The following is a 21,993-nucleotide window of genomic DNA, read 5'->3' as shown; positions in this document are numbered from 1 at the left end:
CACCATATTATTCCATTATATGGGTGTGCTATAATTTATTTAGTCATTTACTTTTAATTTTCCAATATTTGCTTTTTTTAAAATATATGTTTTTATTGATTTCAGAGAGGAAGAGAGAAGGAGAGAGATAGAAACATCAACAATGAGAGAGAATCACTGATTGGCTGCCTCCTGCATGCCCCACACTGGGAATAGAGCCCGCAACCTGGGCACATTCCCCAACCTACAATCAAACCTGCCTCCCGATTCATAGATGGGCACTCAACCACTGAGCCACACCAGCTGGACCAATCTTTGCTTATTTTAAAAAATTCTAAAATGGATATCTTTGTAGCTGTAATTTTGTGCAGAGTATAGGTATATAGTTGTAATGGTTAAAAATGCAACTCTGGAGGGAGATTGCCTGGGTTCAAATCCTGGCTTTGACATTTACTTAGTTGTGTGACTTGAATTATTCTGTGTTTCAGTTTCCCGTATCTCAGAAATAGAGGTAACAAAAGTATCTACCCCATAGGATTGTTGTGAGGATTAAATTACTTCATATATGAACACTAGAGCCTGAAATTTGGTGCATGAAATTTGTGCATCAGGGGAGGACAAAAATGCTACTTATTAATTATTTGAAAAGATATGAGATTTATTATTTTAAACTTTCAAATAATATAACTTGTTAGTTATTTGAAAATATATCTGATTTATTCTTTTAAACTTTCTTAAAGATATAACATTGTAAGAAAATGGTTCTGTATGCCTTGTAGATGCAATTTGTGTTATATTCTTTATCTCAGAAAAAGGAGTTGAAAGAACAGAGTGTTGTTCCTCTTTATTGAGGAAAAAATTAGATTTGTCCTAAGTTGTATATTAACATTTAAAAATAGAATCTTCTATTTTGTCAACATTTGAAATTGCCAATATTCATCCAATCTGACCTATAAAAATAGCAGTTTCAGATGCCTCAAACAATTCCTCTTCTTAGTCACTTGTGTCTGTCTTTTCTCTATGTTGTTTTACTTACTCTTTTTGTTTGGCCATGGGTCTTGCTCTCCTTACATGTAGTATTCTTTCTCATCAGTTACAAATTAGTGAGCCCATTGTTTCAGGCTTAATGCTTAGAACTTGCCGAGTTAGGCCTTGAGCTCCTCCCCCCAGTAAAGCTGGCCTCTGTAGGAGCCTGCAAGGTTGCTCTCTCACCATCAGATTCCAGTGTCTTGGTAATAGAGTGTGTTGAGGGAATGACCTTCAAAATCTGTTTGGTAGTTTTTCATGCCTTAAATAGTGGTTTAATTTTAACTAGCATTTATTTACTTATTTATTTATCTATTTAGTTTTAAATTTCAAGGTTGAACATTCTGTTAAAGTGATTTCAAAGCTTCTGCCCTCTTTTCAAATATTACTTATCTCCAGATGTTATTTATTGCCTAACATGTATTTTAAATCAATACATTTTATGAAGTCAACAATATGGGAAAATATATACCTGGCCTATATTTACCTCATTAAGAAATATTATCAAAATTAATAATGAGAAGATTACTGTTATTGAGAATGAAGTTTCTATCTTAAAAAAAAAAAAAGTTTAATTTTTCGGGGCCTAAAACAAAGGTGTAGATGTTTTCATTTTTATAAATATTAACCCAAATTGAGATCAATTTTAAGAATACTGAGAGAAGATCTTTAAGGATCTCATTTTGAAAATCACTTTCTATAAATCAAATAAGCATTGTGTTGGCTTAGTGGAATTCAGTTTACAAACCTGTTTTAATGTTTTATTGGACTTTAAAATCATAGCCATTAATTCCCTTTAAAAAAAAAATTAGATGTCTCTAATCTTTGAATGATGTTAGAAAACAAATGATCACCATCTCCTTTTAAGAGATAATCATTCAAGAAAGTAAGATGGTTCATTGTGAATGTTAGCAGTGGTGACCTAGTAGTTTTTATTCTCAGCAGAATATAATTTTTAAAAGAGGACTTTGTTAGCAGTTGAAGTCAAGTATTCAGTTGGCCTTTACTTTTTCATTTTGTAACCAGGTTTGTTTGTTTTTTAATTTTTGAGTTGAATCCTTAAATGCCAGCTCAAACTGATATCTTATGTGTTTTTTAATTGCTTCAATTTTGTCCTTTTAACAGTGTTTTATGACTAATCCATTGTGAGGGTGTGTCAGTCCTGGTAAAGAAAGCTTTGGTCCTTGAGTGAAAATACAATAACTAGACTAAATGCATGAGTCACAACTGACCCAAAAATAATCCGCAGAAAGTGATCTGTTTCCCAGTTTTCTCCTACAAGGACTAGTCCATATTGTTTCTTAAAAAACTAAGAAAAAATAGAAAGATAAATGTATTTTTAGTAACTCTGAAAATGAATAAGAAAAATAAACTCTGGAAATGTAGCTTCTTATGGATTTTTCCACTTTGTAATTAATTTTGACATTGTCTTTTAAACCTTGATTTAGCATGAATGAAATATGGGTAGTATTTTAAATATTTAAGCCTGTATACTTTTCTACCCAGCTAATATTCTTTGCTTACTTTCCTCTGCTTTTTTCATACCTTTTTACTCTCCAGAACTGCCTAAAGTTACAGAAGGTGCGTAACACCTTTTCTTCTTATTCTATTCTGTATATTTTTATTACTTGACATTGTTATGTACTGTTGGTTGCATATTTTATGAAATTGTGTTCAGGGACACGTTTATTACTGCAAAATCCATACGGTCATAAAATTAATGATACTATTAACTATTAATTTCCAAAGAACTGTTTCATGGGAGAGAAAATACTTCTGAAACAGTTATGAACTTTTAAAGTGTTTTTTTATTTTATTTTTTAGGGTTTGTTTATCTGACATATCTACTTGTGTAAATTTCTGTACAGAATGTTTGGGGCAGTCCCTGTTCCCTGGTGGCTCATAAGCTGTCACACATGACAGTTTAACATTTTCATGATGAGCTAAAATGGACTCATTCAAAGAACAAGGACTTGGTGATGCCTCTCTAAAGAACTTATATACTGTAATCTGCAATTTTTAAATGTTTTAGTTTCCTTTTTTTTTTTTTTGTCTCATATTAGCTAAATGTGCCTAATTATCATTTCTTAAGAGTTCTTTGTCACTTAGAAATAGCTGTTTTTTGTTCTAGGATGAATTAACATGTCAAGTCATACTGAATGTAAATATTTTCATAGAAAATAATGTATATTTAAAGCATCCAGTGTTTGTGATTGAAATCGTGTCCCACTGAGTTTATGAAAATTAGTAACTTTATTTAATAGAGATTTATTTTGGGGATAAAAATTATTTTTTAACCTCTTTTAACCTCAAGTTGTATATCAAATCTCACATGCTAAGTGTATTTAAAAAATTGAACTGAATCATTTATCTAGAAAGCACCTCAGATTTGATCTCTTGGTCTTTTGTTATGAAGCATAAGAACCCATGTAAATTTCTGTAATTTTAAACAGCCATGTTATTGTTGCTCTTTTCATTATAGAGTTGTTGAGAAGTCTTCGATAGCTGATCTTTAGAAATTTCATCAATGCGTGTGAAACTTTTTTTAAAGAAATGGAAATATCAGTTAATATTTTCAGTGCCCAAAATAAATTGTGGATTGTAGATGATGCATTTTTTCATTTCAATTAAAAGTTACTGGAAAAAAAGAAAACAACATTATTACAAAGGCGAAAAGAACAAAAATAACAGAAGAAAAATGTTACCTGGTTAAAAAGGAAAGCAAATTGTTTTCTTGTGTCCTAAATTTTTAATTGTTTTGTTAGAGCAACAAGCACCTCAGGCAGGATAAAAAAGGGCTAGGCTTGTTTCATGTGTTTTGTTTCTGTTTTTGTTTTTTAGTTTAATTGTGTTTGGGGAAATTGGGACTAAAGCCTATTTTAACACGTCAGTGAATTAGACTGCATGTTTGTTTGTTTTTTAATAATAAACATATTAACAGGTGCCATTTTTTTATAAAAATACGTTTTTCATATATTTTGAATCACTTTCCTATTTTTCAGCCACTGAATGTGACCACTTTCCTATTTTTCAGCCACTAAATGTGACCTGTGTTTATAATTTACCTTACCTATAAGTACCATGTTACTGTCCTTCCTACTTTTTTTACTATTTTAATTTTTACCTTCTTTAAGAATCTGTTCCAAGTGGAGAAAACCAGAGTGTGGCAGGAGGTGATGAAGAAGCAGTAGATGAATACCAAGAGTTAAATGCTCGAGAAGAGCAGGATATTGAAATAATAATGGAAGGCTGTGAATATGCAATTTCTAATGCTGAGGCCTTTGCTGAAAGGTTGTCCAGAGAGCTGCAGGTGCTAGATGGGGTAAGACTATCTGTAATCTATGATTAGTGATGTGTAGTGGATTGCGAAGACTAGTGGTAATCCTATTTCACTGCCTCCTGTGTGCTTATTGCTGTCTTTATTACCTGCTGCCATCAGTCTTTTACTCTTCTTGATCAAATGCCAGAACCATTCCTGCCCGTTAGGCCAGTGAAGGCAGTTGGCTAAGGTATGAATTTTGAGAGGTTCTTGATATGAAATGAAGTAGCCAGCCAGAAACCAATTTAGGAGTTAATTTGCCCAGCCTCTGAAACACCTCAGAATAGTTCAGTGCAAAAGAATAGCATTTTTGTGGCTGTGGCTGGGGATGTGTGTGTGTGTATGTGTGTGGGGGGGTGGGGGGGTAAAAAATTAGAGAGAAATTGGGCTGAAATAAGGGAATCATTTACCATAAGGGAGCAGAATAAGTGTTGTGAAAACAGGAGAGTCAGTAGAAAGGATGTTTGACTCCTCTGCTGAAATGTTTTAGAATAGATCCTTTAACTTGTATACACAGTTTCTGAGTCTATATATAAATGTACACCTTTAGAAAGTAGAGAGCTAAAAGGAGCATTGTTGATGTGAAAAAAATCTAATATGAACACTTGGAGTTTTTTGTTTTGTTTAGACAAGGTAAACATTTAAGAAAAACCTTCAGAAAATAAGGAATATTTTAAGAGTTAAAGAATTTTAATATTTTAACTTTTTATTCCTTGTCCAAGTTTTTTCCTCATAACATGTTACCTGCCTTCTTAATGTGGCTTAGTGGTTTATATTTTCTAATTAATATACATATGTACTAAGTCATATTTCTTTGCAATTTAATTTTAGATTTGGCAACTTCTATATTTCAGGGAATTAAAACAGTAATCAGAAACATTTAGAAAACAGTAATAATGTGGTTTGTTACTGCTTTGCCTAAAAAAAATATGTAGTTGCAAACAACAACAAAAAGAGAAAAGACCATAAAAGGAACTTTCTTATGGCTATATGCTCTTCTACATCCTATAGTACAAATTGTACTGCAGTTATAAATTAGTTCCATGCAACCTCAGAGATTGCTATACCACTGCTAGCCTCTTGCCTACGGTGTTACATAGGTGATTATGCTTTTGTTTAAGGTTTTACATAAATGTTAAGAAATATTGAAAATTCCTATAGCTAGTAGAATTGGAAGAAATGTTGGAGGTGACATAGTCTTTGGCCACTTAATTTAAAGAAATGAGAATATACCATTAGTAATCTATAATAATAAAAGCATAACATGTTAATTAGACCAGACGCTCTTCCAGATGAAGCAGGGCTGTAAGGGAAGCCCGGGTCCCAGGTGCCAGTGGGAAGACAGTGCCAGCAGCCAGGGGAAGGAGGGCCTACTCCTGCACAACTTTTGTGCATCAGGCCTCTAGTATATAATGGGGCAGAAATACACTTGTACAGTCTGTGAAAATATAAAATACTGAGACCTGGTCCCTAACCTTGACATAGATGCAAGTGTATCTTCTTGAAATGCTATGTACAAAGAACATAGCCCTGGCCAGCACTGCACAGTGGTTAGAGTGTCAGCCTGAGCACCAGGGGATGAGGGGTTCAGTTCCAAGTCAAGGGCACGTACCTTGTTGCAGGTTCAACCCCTAGGCCAGGGCACGTGTAGGAGACAGCCATTTCAATATGTCTCTCTCACATTGATGTTTTTCTCCTCCTCCCCCATTCCCTTCCATTCTCTAAAAACCAATGGAAAAAAATATCCTCACTCCTCAAGTGAGGATTTAAAACAAGGTGGAATCCTACCTAATAAAAGCGTAATAAGCAAATTGACCATATCTCCATTACACCTAGAAGTCATGCTCACCAGACATGCCCACTAGCCAATCAGAGCGCGTATGCAGATAAACCCAACCAGGATGGCTGCGACCACAGAGAGCAGGAGGGAGGCTTGGGTTTCCCAGGCAATTGAGGAAGCAAAGCTTTCCGCCTACCTAAGCCTCCACTCAAGGCTACAAAGTTTCAATTACAGAAGGTAAACAAATCCAAACAGAAATGGTTTCCACCACCGAGCAAGCAGGAGGCTTGGCTCCATTTCAGGCTACAAAGTTTCAATTGTAGAAGGTAAATAAATTCCAGATACCAGGGCCTCCACTTGGGTCACCAGGGGTCATGGCTGGCCTGCAAACCACCACAGGCCCCTTGCTCAGGCCACCTCACACCCCAAGGGAACTTGCACTCTGATCCGGGACACCTTTCAGGGCAAACCAGCTGGCCCCCAACCCATGCACCAGGCCTCTATCCTATCTAATAAAAGAGTAATATGCAGATTGACCCATCACTCCAACACATAATATGGCTGCCTCCATGTGGTCAAAGATCCTGCCCCCATGTGGACTCAAGATGGCCACAACAAGATGGCCAGCAGGGGAGGGCAGTTGAGAGAGACCAGGCCTACAAGGGAGGGCAGTTGGAGGCGATCAACCCTACAGGGGAGGGCAGTTAGGGGTGACCAGACTGGCAGAGGAGGAAAGTTGGGAGCAGACAGGCTGGCAGGGGAGCAGTTAGACATCAATCAGGCTGACATGGGAGTGGTTTGGGGGTGATCAGGCTGGCAGGCAGAATAGGTTAGGGGCAGTCAGGAAGGCAGGCAGGCAAGTAGTTGGGAGCCAGCAGTCCTGGATTGTGAGAGGGATGTCCGACTGTCCATTTAGGCTCGATCCCACTGGATATCTAAACAGGCAGTTGGACATCCCTCAAGGGGTCCCAGATTGGAGAGGTGCAGGCTAGGCTGAGGGACACACACACACACACACACACCATATATCAATTTTGTGCACCTGGCCTCTAGTCCTATCTAATAAAATAGTAATATGCAAATTGACTATCTCCGCTATACCCACAAATAACGCCCACCAGCCCATCAGGAATGAGTATGCAAATTAACCCAACCAAGATGGTTGCGGCCATGGATTGTGAAAGGGATGTCCCAGATTGGAGAGGGTACAGGCTGGGCTGAGGGACACACACACACTCCCCATGCACAAATTTCATGCAATGTGCCTTTAGTATAAACATAATGATGAACCAAAGTAGATGTGTATATATATACATTCCAGTCTTTGTTACTTTACTGCAAAGAGATTTGTCACTGTTTCATCTTTATACTTCTTTTATACATTTAAGTACTATACAATGTTACTTTTGTTTTTAACTTTGCAGGCTAACATCCAGTCAATCATGGCCTCTGAAAAACAAGTGAACATCCTGATGAAGCTTTTAGATGAGGCTCTACAGGAGGTAGATCAGATTGAATTTAAACTCAGCAGTTATGAGGAAATGCTCCAAAGTGTGAAAGAACAAATGGACCAGATCTCTGAAAGCAACCACCTAATTCACCTTAGTAACACTAATAATGTAAAACTCCTGTCTGAGATAGAGTTCCTTGTGGTAAGTGTGGTTATAAATTACCAACAGCAAAAAATAAATAAATAAAAATATAATGGATAATATGTAAAACCCACTTGTAAGCATTTTTCTAATTTTCTTATGAGAGCAAGGTTTAAAATAATTACAAGTCCTAGTGATAAGAATGAGTAGCCAATTACCTGTGAATTTCCCAAAAGTGCAAGTGCAAATGTTGTGTTTACATATATTCCAGAACCATATGGACTTGGCCAAAGGTCATATAAAGGCCCTTCAGGAAGGAGATCTTGCTTCTTCTAGAGGCATTGAGGCCTGCACCAATGCCGCCGATGCCCTTCTGCAGTGCATGAATGTAGCTCTTCGACCAGGTTTGTTCATTGGAAATGGTAAATGTGCCCAAGGATCAGCGATTAGTTTGTAACTTAACAAAATACTTTTGACGAGAAATATTGTACATGGGGCAAGTGGTTTAGGGTTACGTGATTAACTATTCAAACAAGTTTCACTTATTTCCAAACATATTTCTGTTGGCACTAAGAACTTTTTCATTTCAGTTACTTCCATCAGTGATCCAAGTTAACACCATGACTTTACTTCAGTACAGTCCACAGAACCTGGCACAAAGCAGATGCTTTGGTTAGACCAGAGATCATAAAGTGTTGCTAGACCAGTGATTCCAAAACTTGACTTTGCATACAAATCAACTAGAAGGCTGGTTAAAATACAGATTGCCAGCCCCCACTTCCAGATTCAGTGGGGGCTGAGACCTTAGAATCCACATTTCTAAAGATGCTGAGGAAATACCACTCTTTGAGAACTGTGCTATACGATTTTTCCCCTTACCTTTTTTTTTTTTTTTTTTAAAAAGCAAACCAGTGAATCTTTGGGTTCTTCAAAACTGAAATATGGATACTTTTATAAATATACCCATGAAACATTGGGGAAATCTTTCTACCCATTAAAACAATCAAGAAATAATCTGATTTCAGGCCATGACATGCTCCTGGCAGTCAAACAACAGCAGCAGCGCTTCAGTGATTTGCGAGAGCATTTTGCCCGGAGATTGGCCAGTCACCTCAACAATGTTTTCGTTCAACAGGTAATTTTAATTTATTGTTAATACTGGCATATTCTTGTAGTTGTTTATATATTACCTTAAATTTAAATCCCTACAAAAAAATTGTATTTCATTGGGATCTCAGCATAGTCTTCACACATTTATTTGATTTTAAGATTTTTAATTACGTGCATATTTGCTCATAGATGTATTTAGCACCTCAACTGCCTCTGTTGGTTCCTTTAACTAAACTTCTCTGATTCTAGAAATCATATAACTATATATGCTTGCTTACTTCATATACCATTAAGATACTAAGTCCAAACTTGTTACATGTTTACTGTTTGGCCTGTTTCATTTTTCAATATTTTGAAGTAAGAACCAGGATTTGATTAAGTGTATGAAATGTTTCATTGGCTCTGTGTATTTATTTACATGAGAAAAATGACTATAGCACAATTGTAAGTCTCAGTTGATTTAATCTCACATAAGTCATTTGTCTACATTTTTACATGGAAAAGGATGTTATAATTAAACTTGTGGCAATAATATTAATATTAATAATATTAGAGTACATTAGAGGGATTTGATAAAAGGCATTTTAATATCTGATATAGTAAGCTAGGTTTCTTATGTTATCTGTTTTATTAGGGTTATTGGGCAAAAGCAATTGTGGGAAATTTTGTTCATTAAGAAATGCTGTCTGAAACATTGGGTTCTTATCTTGTTTTCAATTGTATTTACTATATATTTTATTTCTGATTAGTTTACTCAGGCTCTCCTTCACTTATTTCCAAACTATAATAGGTCCTCCTTTCTTTCGGTGCCTGTGATGTGAGTACATCAAATTTGGCTAAAGCTTCTCTGATTATTTTTATTTTTCTATAAAGTTTGCTAAATTTAACAGCCACAGAATCTTTATAGATCATAACTTGCTGATTTAAGCTACCTGTTAACCATATTTGTAGCCATTTTTTAATGTCCCTAGTGAAAGTTTATTTTGGCCAAAAAGGCATTTAATCTCATTCTGCTTGCCTTTCTTCTATCATTCTTTCACTCACTCATTTATTTAGAAATCATTTGCCAGGTGATTGAAATTCATACCAGACATTTATTTGGGATAGATGAGCAGCTGATCCTGCTGTCAAATAGCTAACAGTCTAGGGAAGGGAAATAGATACTCAGGAAGGATAAATGTTATGATAATAACTATATGGGAGCATAAAAGAAGATGATCTAAGCATGTGAGGGGGAAGTCGGGAAAGACTCTTAACATTTCACTTAACTTAAAAAGTGTTGAGAAAAAAAGTAAATCTAGGTTACATAAGAAATACTAATTCACATTTTTCTTACAGAATAATTTCAGTAATATCTATAACCACATAATTCCTTAGTTTTTAAAAATGACAGTGATATTATCCTCATTTGTCAATGGTATTGGAAGTACCGGTTCATAAACAATAGTTCTTTCTGCACCCTTAATTGTTTGTTGTAACAATCAAACACTTATTTTTTTGCTGCTTTGCCGTATAAACTAATGGCTTGTTTAAAATGAATGCTTCACAGTTCTGAAAATCTAACATGTATTGTTACATGTGAATGATGCATGTTAAAAACCACAATGTTGCCAAACCCTCGGATATGCTGAAGAAGGTGGAAGATGATGTGTCAAGTACAGAAAATAGATTTTCTATGTGTTGAATTCAGTGCATCAGGTCAACTAGAGTCTGGAAACCTGGATATTTCTATTCCTGGTTGTGGGATAAACTAGTTGGGAAAATTTGATTACCTCATTATGGTACATTTCTTTGTCTATTTTTCATTGTGTGCCCATTACGTACACAATATAGTCTATATGTAAGAATAAGAAGTAGCTCCCAGCCTCATCACAAATGGAGATTGTGCTGCTTGTAAGGAGGTTAATGTACTTAAAGCTCTATAGCAATGTGTACATTAAATTGCTAATTGGTAACTAATATCATAGTATACATATATGTAAGTGCTAATGAGGTTTAAGACATGTTTTTAAAAGGAAATAGAAGTGCAACTCACATGACTGAGATTCCAGTTCTAGCTTTCCTTCTATGTAACCTGAGCAAATGACTTACCACTGAGTTTTAATTTGTTCTTCTAGAAAGTAAGGTTATTGAATTATATATATTCTACCAGGACTATTTTTGTTTTCTAAAACAAAAATCAGGATACATCATCTGTCTAAGGCAGTTTAATTTACTTATATAAAAGTCTTATCAAGGTTTAAAAATAAAATAGTGTAGTTACTTATTTAACAAATTAATAGAAAAAATAAAATTCTATTATCATTAGTGATTATCCTGGAAAGCCCAAGATATAGTCACCTAAAGTCTTTCTTAGTTCTATTCTATATTCCATATGTACCACCTATGTAGATAATTTGTTTTAAATTACTTTCCTATTTTGTATGTTTCTTAATATAGTTTGTATCATGATGTTTATTTGCTTAGTAAATTGTAAAATGATATGGAAGAGATAAGCTTCATCAACACATTCATTTTCAATTCCTTTAGAATATGAAATGAGTAGTTGATTTATCAAAGTGCCATTCTTGATTGTTTATGATTATTTTTTGGTGGTGATGTTCGGTTGGTATACACAGGATGATAAAAGAGGAAGTAAGTACTCAGTTATTTTTCTGTATTCTGTTGGCTTTGCTTATCCACATTTGGTCATTGCTTAGAATTTTCAGTTACAACAATGTTTCTTTATACTATCAATGATTATTTATTTATTTATTTATTTACTTCACTCACTCTAGGGTCATGATCAGAGTTCAACTCTTGCTCAACACTCTATTGAACTGACTTTACCCAATCATCATCCATTTCATAGAGACTTGCTCCGATATGCCAAGCTGATGGAGTGGCTGAAGAGTACAGATTACGGAAAATATGAGGGACTGACAAAGGTATGGATTTGATCGATTTGACATCACTGAGTATAGAGCATAATCTTTTCGAATTAGAGTTTATGTATTCAGTTCCCCAAGTGGCATTTGAAATACTCCAGTACATTCTTAGCAAAGCAGAAAATAATTGAGTTTCTGAGTGCTCACTAATGAGGGAAAACATTTATTTTATTTATGTGGATAAAGAGCAAAATTTTATTTATTTTTTTAAATATATTTTATTGATTTTTTACAGAAAGGAAGAGAGAGGGATAGAGAGTTAGAAACATCAATGAGAGAGAATCATCAATCAGCTGCCTCTTGCACATCCCCTACTGGGACTGTGTCCGCAACCAAGGTACAAACAAGCCCTTGACTGGAATCGAACCCGGGACCCTCCAGTCCGCAGACCGGAGCTCTATCCATTGAGCCAAACCGGCTTTGACAAGAAGAGCTAAATTTTAAATTTCAATATAATATAGTATTAGACCATACTATATGTAGTCTGAGGCATCATTCGTTTAGTTAAATGCTATAATTATTTCCTGATTTTTTATGTGAAATATAAAAACTTGAGAGCATGAAGATGTGTGAGTGAGGCATTCACCGTTTAAGAATTTTTAATCTGTTCTATTAAACAGGTGCAGAGTACCTCTTTATTAAGCAAGCATTTCACTATGCCAGGCCTACTTCTAAAGAGCTTTAAGTCTGACTAGGAAAAGCAATTAACACTGAAAACAATCAGCAAAAAAATTAAGTTCAAAACTGGAAATGAGTTTGAATAATATGACAGTTTAGAGAAGGGAAATCCGTGACATGAAACTGTGGGGGGAAACTTTATGAAAGACATTGAACTTGAATTGAGAATATTGGAATTGTTAATATAAAGGTTTTTTCCCCTGTATCTTTCACATGTGCTTATGAAGAAAAACTTTCTAACAAATAATTTAGAGAGCAAACTAACCTTATTTTTTACTAGTTTTGCTAGCAAATTTTTTTCTAGTTTTTTGCCTAGTTGGCTTTCTTTCAGAATATTTCATAAGCAAAGATTATTCTCTCAGATAATTAATGTTTTTGCATGAACCCATTTTATCCTTATATTTACTGAAATAATTATTGCAATTCTTATCCAGTATCATTGGTTCATGTTTCATAAGAAGGCAAGGGTTAGGTAGAAATTTATGAGAAGTGTGATGGTAAGAAAAAGACAGATTGTACATTCTTATCAACATATTGATATCAACATATTTGGTAATAGGACATTATTATGTATGTCTCCCCAAATCTGGCTCCATCTTTTTCTAAAGTCATCATAAGAAATTGGACATAAACATTAGTGAAAATATTTTTAAATTTAAATTTAAAAAATACTTTTAAAAAAAGAACACATATATGTATATATCATAAGGTGTTCACATGTATTTTACTGGCTAACCATTTTAGTTAAGATTGTTATTGTTCCTCAGAGTAAGTATTATGTAACTTTACTGTTCTGTTATATATTTGTTTTGTTTTCATTCAACAGAATTCTGATTTGGAACTATCTTAAGGAAAAATATTTACATTACTGGAATTTTTTGCCTTTTGAAGTTTTAGGAGGATTAATATTTTGAATAATTAAACATTATTATATTTCCTTAAGAGTTTTTTTTGCCAACAAGTGTTTTGTCCCCTAGTGAATATTCAAATAAGTAATCAATAAGCTTTTTGTCTAATTGTGTTCTTAGTGAGTATTATTGCCCTGTCTTTATATATAATGCATTATTCATGAATGTAATTTAACCTGAAGAAATAAGACTGTAGCCAACCTAGTGATGATTTATAGGATGTTTCTCTGCTCACAGTATATTTTAATTGACAATATTAATGAGGTATGTGTGTTTTTTTTTTAAATGAAATTGACTTATTTCCCAAGAATGTTACTTGATCCTGTGGTTTGAACTTTTGACAGACTGTGAATTTTACCTCATAATCTAATTTGGTTGCTGAAGTGTTGTCAAAAACAGGTATTTTATTAAAAAGGAAAAAATGGGAGGAAAGAATGGAAGAAGAAAAGAAGAAAGGAAACATACAAACCAATGTTTCTTTACTAAGAAAAATAAATAAACCCAGATACTATTTGCACTTAGTTTGGTGTATACAGCTCCTGATTTTTGGTGGGAACAGGAAAAGCTTGTTTCATATTCTTTAGAGTAAGAATCACGAGGTACTGCCTCTGCTCTGGCTAACTCTAAGAAAAGCCTTGACTTTTGTTATATACAATTGGAGCCTGTGTAAAACAGGGGTGTCTTGGTCATGTAATGAGCTCAATTGCCCAGATCTCTTTCTCCCAAGACAACGACCCCTCTCTCTGACTGGTTTTGCATGTAGGGCGATAAATAGAGACAGTCCATCCATGCTTGGGTAAGAAAATGAGCTTTCCTCTCCTAATTAACTTCCTGAGGTTGATAGTCTTGAAGATTACTCAGACATCTTCCTTTGACCTTTTGAAGTTTTGTGGAATTTACCTTTTTGTTTAAAGAAAAAAAATAAAACATGGAGGTCTCCATAGACTCTACAGTCAGCACAAAATAAATTGAAAATATGGTCTGAGATAAGATTTAAATTCATGGTAGTTACATTTCAGTTAGGTGCTATAAGGTGCTAAGAGAAGGAATACATACTCACAGTGAGATACATCTTTCAGAATTTGGTAAATGAATGAATTAACTGATAGTGACACTTAACCTGTGACTTTGACCTCCAGTGAGTCCTATTTTGAGTACCTGGGAAAAAGGTATCCAGTTATTTGCATCCTATTGAAAAAGGGAGTGATTTGCAATAGTCTGCTGAAGTCACTGTTTTCTAGATTACAAATAACTATTTGAAACCATTTAAATTGCTTGGATAGTAATGTACACTTGAAACAATTTAAGTATCAGAATGCAGTCTCTCAAATTGACTGATTTCAGTAGAAAACCACTAATGAAGATTTTACAAATAATGCAAAGCTACTTTTCCATTTGTCAGTCATTTACTGATTTGCAGTGATCAACATTTTTATCAGAATTTAAACTTGAAAAATGACCCATTGAAAAAGCCCAATAGGAATTAATTTGGGGGTATATTTTCACTTATATTTGCTTTTAAAGTTTTGCAAAGATCATGGGAAAGAATTGCCTGTTTAACTTATGAGCGTAATATAATCTATGAATTGGGAAAAAAACAACAGTATTTATATTATGTTTCATCCAAATACTTTTTTATAAGGATATAGCTATAAAATATCTTTTTAAAAAATCAGTAGTGAACTTTGAATTGGTATACAAATATTTACATAATATACCTTTTGAAAGGTGTACCTGATATTTAAAGCAAGGTACACCTGTTGTAAAATTGGATATATTAATTTGAAATAATAAAGGAAGTTGAAGCTTAATTCCACAATAAATTTAAAAGAATATGTACAATTTTTCTGTTATGGGTTTATTTAAATTTAGTCAAACTTTGTGTATGGAATTTAACTTAGGGGTTGGAAAAATACATAACTTCCTACTGTTGAAGAATCCTTCGTGAGGGTATGTGATGATAGGCAAATATGATGAAGAAATGAATATGTGTGCTAAGTAATAGATGTTTTCGTTTGAGCTAAAATTAAATTTGCCTATAAAAATAAATTATTTTTATGAAAACTGTAAGATATAGTAGTTAAATTCTTATTGAGAGTAACCCAAGCTGACAGGGCAAAATGAAACTGAATATACTTCTTCGGTGCCATTGACACTATCCGTTTTTAAAGCAATGTGGCAGCATGGAGGAAGAGTTATAAAGGTTCCTATACTATTTGGCCCTGTAATTCCACCCTTAGGAAATTATTCCAAGGAAAGAACTCATTAGAAGTGAAAAGCTTATTATAACATTGTCTGTCATAGCAAAACATTGAAACCACTTAACTAACCTGTGTTAGGGGATTGGTTTACTAAGTACAATAGTAGCACATCAGCCTACCACTGTATAATACTTTGCAGTCATTAAAGTGTGAGACTGGAGAAGCATGACTGTTCTGACTCAGATATCCAATACTGTATAGGATATCTGTATTAAAATGTGAAAGTTGCCAAACCCGGTTTGGCTCAGTGGATAGAGCATCGGCCTGTGGACTGAAAGGTCCCAGGTTCGATTCCAGTCAAGGGCATGTACTGTGGTTGTGAGCACATCCCCAGTAGGGGGTGGGCAAGAGGCAGCTAATTGGTGATTCTCTCTCATCGATGTTTCTGACTCTCTATCCTTCTCTCTTCCTCTCTGTAAAAAATCAATAAAGTATAAAAAATAAAATGTGAAAGTTAACATATAAAGATGAAAATGTGATTATGTTCCACTTCATATTTTTATAAGTTGTTAATGTTCAATATTTTTTTAAAGACAGGAAATAGCCTACTTTTTTTCATCCTGTGAACTGCATCAAAGTTTTAGACCACAAAATTTAAAATAATCATGAAGGATTTGGGGGTATTAAAAAATGGAAATTATTTTATTTGTTTTATTAATAAAAAGTACATGTTACTTTTATTTAAGAATTACATGGATTATTTATCACGACTGTATGAAAGAGAAATTAAAGATTTCTTTGAAGTTGCAAAGATCAAGATGACTGGCACAACTAAAGAAAGCAAGAAGTTTGGTAAGCCTAGGCACTTCAGTTCATTGATTTCTATTCTATTAAAAATGGTTTTATTTTATTTAAATGGTCTAATTCTAAGACTTTTTAAGCAAGGAGAAAGAAGACACAGTGGGATTAATGAAAGAGTAAGTCTGATGCATTTGGTTTGCCTTATAGGTATTTCATAGAAGAAATATTTGTATCTGCAAATGGTTTCTTGCTAATTAAAATTCTACTCTATGTGAGAATTCTGCAGTATGCTATAATTAAAAGTACATATTCATAGGAAAAGCAGTTACCAGAAAATGAAGTACAGTCTAGCCTGGTAGAGAAAGTATTAGACTAAGAGACACATGTTGAGCGTTCCTAAAAGATTTTTAACAGTTGTGGGCAAATCACTGTTCTCTTTTTAAGTCATTGCTCTCCACAGGGAAATGAAAGTGATTCCTGGCTTCTTACTTCTCACTGGCTATTTTGCATCAAAAAAGAAAGTTTGTGTTTTATCTCCTGCCAACGGGCTATAAATATGTCACCAAAATTTCTTCTATAGTTAAACCTTATTTTTCTAAGCCATATTTTTGAAGCCTATTCTTTTGTTGTTGCTTCTAAATATGTTAAATTGACAAAAACAAAACATGATTTGAAAAGATAACCAGTGAAAGTATTAAGTTGCGAGGAAGGTGATTTGCCAAGGCCACATTCTGCTGTCGCATGTACCCATCTCTGGGTTTCCTTTTGGATGGAGTTCTGTGCCTATGAAGTCAAAACCTAGCCTTAAGTGGCTACAATGTGTGCTCCTCGGTGTGTCTGCGTAGCTCCCTTTAGAAAAATGAGTTTAGCATTTGCTTGTTGAAAGGAGCCTATGCCCTAAGCAACTCCAGTAATCGGGAAACAGGGCTTGAAATTGATAGCTCATCTTTCCATTCTTTTCTTTAGGACAGAGAAGACTGTCTTTAATGGGTAATTATTTTGTAATTCACCGGATGGTTTGTTTGTTTGCTTGTTTTTAATACAACACTAATATATTGAATCTAGGAGTCCAGGCTTTTGAAGTGGTTTGAATCTGTATACAAATACACTTAGGTAAAGAAACTGATGAGAATCTTGGGACAATAGGCTTTTGGAAACAGAAATGCTAACTCATCCTAAAGGTTAATTGTTATTAAACAGCAGTGTGTTTATATCTTTGTTAATGTTTCACTGTGAATATGTTATGCTTTTTTTTTAAGTAAACACAATATTAATGTAGTTACATGTTTAATGTTTTCATTTAGTATATCTGTCACCACTTGTTAGTGAATCATTTTATTTTGAGAGTACTCTTCTACAGTATATGAAAACTGGAATTAAAAAGGAAATCTTTTTAAAATTAACTCCTGAAGAGGCCATTAATCCCAGTATCAAAATTGATTATCAGGCCTAAAATTCACACTAAGATAAATGACATAATATAAATATAATTTAAATCAAGTACAATAATAAATATTTTTAAATCTTTACCCAAAGATATGTTTTTATTGATTTTAAAGAGAGAGTTAGGGTGAAAGGGTGCAAGAGAGAGAGCGAGAGAAATATTGATGTGAGAGACAAACATCTGTCAGTTGCCTCCCACATGTGCCCTAACTGGAGATTGAACCTGAATCTTAGGTATGTGCCCTGACCAAGAGTTGGACCTGCAGCCTTTTGTTGTATGGGACGAAGCTCCAGCCAAGTGAGCCTCCAAGCCAGGGCCAAGTACAATAGTAGCTTAATGGTGTCGTTGCATTAACCTAAGACCTAGGATTTTCATTTCTTGCCCCTTGAAAAGTTCTTAAATTATCTTGTTAAATATTTTTATATTAACATAATACACATGTAGAAGGCACTTTTATAGTTTTAAAATTTTAAATTATATCTCTTCAATGAATCTATTTAATAATAAGGAATAGGGGAATACTTTCTGGAGGTTGATGGTACTATAAAGTTATATAATTTCAGTTATTTTGATATCAGTTATAACAGAAGAAAATACTAAGCAAACAATTCAGAGGACAAAAATAGTTTAGTCCATCTTGAAGTATTGTTATTCAGCATTTAAAAATAAATTTCAAGTTAAATACAAATGACTTAGTTCTAAAGTAGAATGTAAAAGTTTTAAATATATCTTTTTAATTATTCAAATAATGTTTAAATGAATTTTAATAGTAATTATAATTCAGATAAAAGTCTGAAATTTCAGAATGATGACTTTTTAATGAGCCAAAATTAATAATAAATAATATTTAAATGAGTTCTTTTTTATTTGCTCTGAAAATGCTAGGTCATAGATGCTAATAGGAATAGAAAGGCAGATTGCATATACTTTACAAAGTACACTGTAGTCAGTATAGCCATAGAGATTCAGGGGAGTACTCTCTTTATGAACCAGTCTGGACTCAGATCTTTAACATCTACTTAGTTCATATAATTCAAAATTAGGTTAAAATGCCAGTAAAGAATATCTTCTTTGTGATAGGTCTTCATGTAAGTCATTGCCCTTTATTATTAATAGATTTACTTTGACATCCTCAGAGGGCTGGAATTTTCTCCCCAAGATTGATATTTTAGTATATTCTACAACTTTGCTTAATGAATTGGCAGGCAGATGAAATTTAGTATTTCTTTTTTAAAATCACCAGTTTTTTCTTTCTACAGCTAAGATAACACAGAGACACACATTATTTTAATTCATTAACATATGTATTTATATAATTACTGCCTCTCATATTTATTTTAATATTCCCAGATCTTTAAAATGGTAAGCCAAAGTCATTTTTTCGTTCTGTGATTCTCCACTAAACTAAGAAATCTTGTGGATTGCAAAGGAAGTCTTCAATACAAGACTGGATTTACAATGGCTAGAAATTCAATAAGTACTTATTGATTGCCTATTATATAATAAGCACTGCTGAGTTCTGAGAAAGCAGCATAAGCACAGATCCTACCCCATGATATTTATAATCTAGAGGGGATTATTTAAACATATTTAAAAGTCTACCTGAAGATTTTTACTTGTTTCTGATAAATAATATGAACTTTTTATGAGCCCCAAATTATAGTTATAGGCACTAGTAGTAATTCTTTATTCTTTATTGGCTACTTAAAAATAAAGTATATGAAGTATTAGGATTTGGAACTGATGACTTAGTAGAGTGACACCTTAAGGCCACCAGGGGTATTGTTCAGGTTGGCCAGCTAGTAGCTCTAGCATGATCCTTGCTTGCCACTTTGATGTCCACCTTTACTGTTTCATACTCCTTTGAGCTTCAGGAAGCCAAGGCTGGGGAGATATACATGTCACTGGTGTGACAAGTTAGTAGCTTATACTTGGGCTTTTGCCTTGAAGTTTGGCAGTGACAGTTGACATATTTTTTGTTTTTTAAATATTTCTAAATTATGTTCTTTAATTTTCTGTTTCATTCTGTAATTTCTTTCTTTGCTTTTCATATCTACTTCTAATTTGAGTTTAGAATGTTTCGCAAGATGATCTCTATAATTCATCTAATAAATATTATATATACAGAAGTTTTAGAATAAAACCAAATGATCCTTAAAAGTTTAAAAATTCCTGTATTAAACCAATTCCTTTAACTTTACCCTTCCATCCTCTCTTCTCCGGATAAGTAGTATTTTTATATAAACCTTTCATTCTAGGTGTTCACAAGGCCAGTTACTAAATAATACAGCTTGATATTTTGAAATGGTTTTGAAACCCCAGTCATATCATTTTTTATCAGATGTAATGTAAAATAATTTAGTACAATGGAGATTCCAGGGAATCTGAAATTATGGGTACATTTTATGTCTAAATCTACAGCTTCATTTTAATAAATTTCCACTGCATTAAATTATTTACTTAAACCATATTTTTTTCTTCAGAAACCAAAACTTATAAATATAGTCTTTTAAATTTAAGTATACCAGCTTTATAAACTTAAAACAATCATTTAAAGTATGGGGTGGTTTTACAAATATAGATAGTTTTATCTGAATATTAGAGTAAAAATAATACATGAAAAGATAAGTATTTTCTTTCATAATTTTTCCAACAGTAGCTGACCAACTAAACATACGTGCACCTTTTGTTACTTGATGCTCATGGTTCTCTGCATGTGTCTTTTAAACTAAAGCTTAACTTCCTCTTGTGCATGGTTTGTGCAAATTGCAGTTTATTAACTTGTCTTTGTCTTTGATGCTTGCAACCTAATCCATCACAGCTACACTTCCTCGAAAAGAAAGTGCTGTCAAACAGGAAACAGAGAGTGAGTATGCTGAGTGTTAGTAGGTATTCTCAATGCATGTTTGTTTAATGTTTAGAAATTAGTTGTTTGTCTTGAAACAAAGTTACACTTAAACTATTGATTGCTCTGAGGTATTTCCAGACATTGGTGAAAGAAAACCAACATGATGGTAGTGATGTGGTTATATCAAAGGAATATCTAATAGAGTTGAAAATAAATGGTGTGTAATCAGAAATTTATAAAAAGTTTTAACCATTATATTTCTATTTTCAGGCTGTGATTAGAAACTATAAAAATTGTTTTACATGTGGTCAGATTTTATATAATGAAACCAGAATTTGTCTTTAATTGTCCTTATTGTATCTTCATTTGTCTCATCTGACCATCAGTAAATAATAGAGATTCACTGAGAGATACTCAAGAAGAATTTTAAACCGTATTTATACTTAACTCTGAATGACAGTATCATATTTTCTTATAAAAATGGAATTCTTTAATTCCTTTATGTTTGTAAGATATTGTCTAGCCATATTGTTATAATTTTTCTTCATGACAATGATGGATACCTATGTTTATACTTAAGCCCAAATGTCCCATATTTATATCGTTAATGATGTATCATATTTTAGTTGTCTTTTAAATACAACAGGTTTTCGGAGGGTGGGGTTCTCCTTGTTTTTAAAGAACTGCAATTAATCAATTCATTTAATGTAAAAGAGTTTCTGGGCTCAGGAATGTATTAAGTTGAGTCATGTAATTGACTTTTTTGTAGGGCAAGAATGATCAAATATTGTCAGTTCATGTGGTATAGCCTAATATGTTGATTTAACTTGGAGGATGGTAGTATTGGGATATGGCAGTTTTCTTTTTCTTTTAATATATATATTAATATACATATTTTATTAATATATATATATTTTTTTTCAGAGAGGAAGGAGGAGGGGTGGGAGATAGAAAAATTAGTGATGAGAGAGCATCATTGATCGGCTGCCTCCTGTACGCCCCACACTGGGGATCCAGCCTGCAACCCCAGCATGTGGCCTAACCAGGAATAGAACTGTGACCTTCTGGTTCATAGGCCAGCGCTCAACCACTTAGCCACACTGGCTGGGTGGGATATGGCAGTTTTCTTCAGAAATTTAACAGTCATGTTAAGCTAGTACACTGCGGGAGGGAGAGGGGGGAGTCAGTGACCATCATATTCATGTCTTTTGAATGGGAAAGAAATAAATCCTCATCTACTTTAGTCTAGCTATATCATCAAACAACTTTATGTTTATGATGAGACAGAGAATGACATAGATTTGGGGATCTTTACTGTCTTTCACTCCTATAGATCTGTGTAGTTTCACTACTCTTTACAATATGCTCAGGAATAGGTCA

At 33.7% G+C, this 21,993-nt stretch overlaps 1 protein-coding gene across 7 annotated transcripts in view; it reads left to right on the top strand.

Annotated features, from left to right (window-relative positions):
* The window catches only part of EXOC1 (exocyst complex component 1), a 50,525-nt gene that overhangs the window by 12,503 nt on the left and 16,029 nt on the right, over positions 1-21,993 (top strand). For 2 of the 7 annotated variants that reach the window (XM_036415827.2, XM_036415787.2), the window contains exons 5-13: positions 2,566-2,586; positions 4,140-4,327; positions 7,529-7,756; positions 7,968-8,100; positions 8,722-8,831; positions 11,584-11,733; positions 16,267-16,372; positions 17,288-17,311; positions 20,587-20,631. In XM_036415827.2, the coding sequence (XP_036271720.1) occupies positions 2,566-2,586; positions 4,140-4,327; positions 7,529-7,756; positions 7,968-8,100; positions 8,722-8,831; positions 11,584-11,733; positions 16,267-16,372; positions 17,288-17,311; positions 20,587-20,631 (1,005 nt within the window). The remainder of the gene's footprint in view (positions 1-2,565; positions 2,587-4,139; positions 4,328-7,528; positions 7,757-7,967; positions 8,101-8,721; positions 8,832-11,583; positions 11,734-16,266; positions 16,373-17,287; positions 17,312-20,586; positions 20,632-21,993) is intronic. The other 5 variants (XM_036415795.2, XM_036415804.2, XM_036415811.2 and 2 more) reach the window with 5 other exon arrangements.

The sequence above is a fragment of the Pipistrellus kuhlii genome, unplaced genomic scaffold (assembly GCF_014108245.1).
Source record: "Pipistrellus kuhlii isolate mPipKuh1 unplaced genomic scaffold, mPipKuh1.p scaffold_m20_p_1, whole genome shotgun sequence".
NCBI lineage: Eukaryota > Metazoa > Chordata > Mammalia > Chiroptera > Vespertilionidae > Pipistrellus > Pipistrellus kuhlii.
The sequence above is the reverse complement of the archived record's forward strand: the minus strand, read 5'-3'. Positions and strand labels throughout refer to the sequence as shown.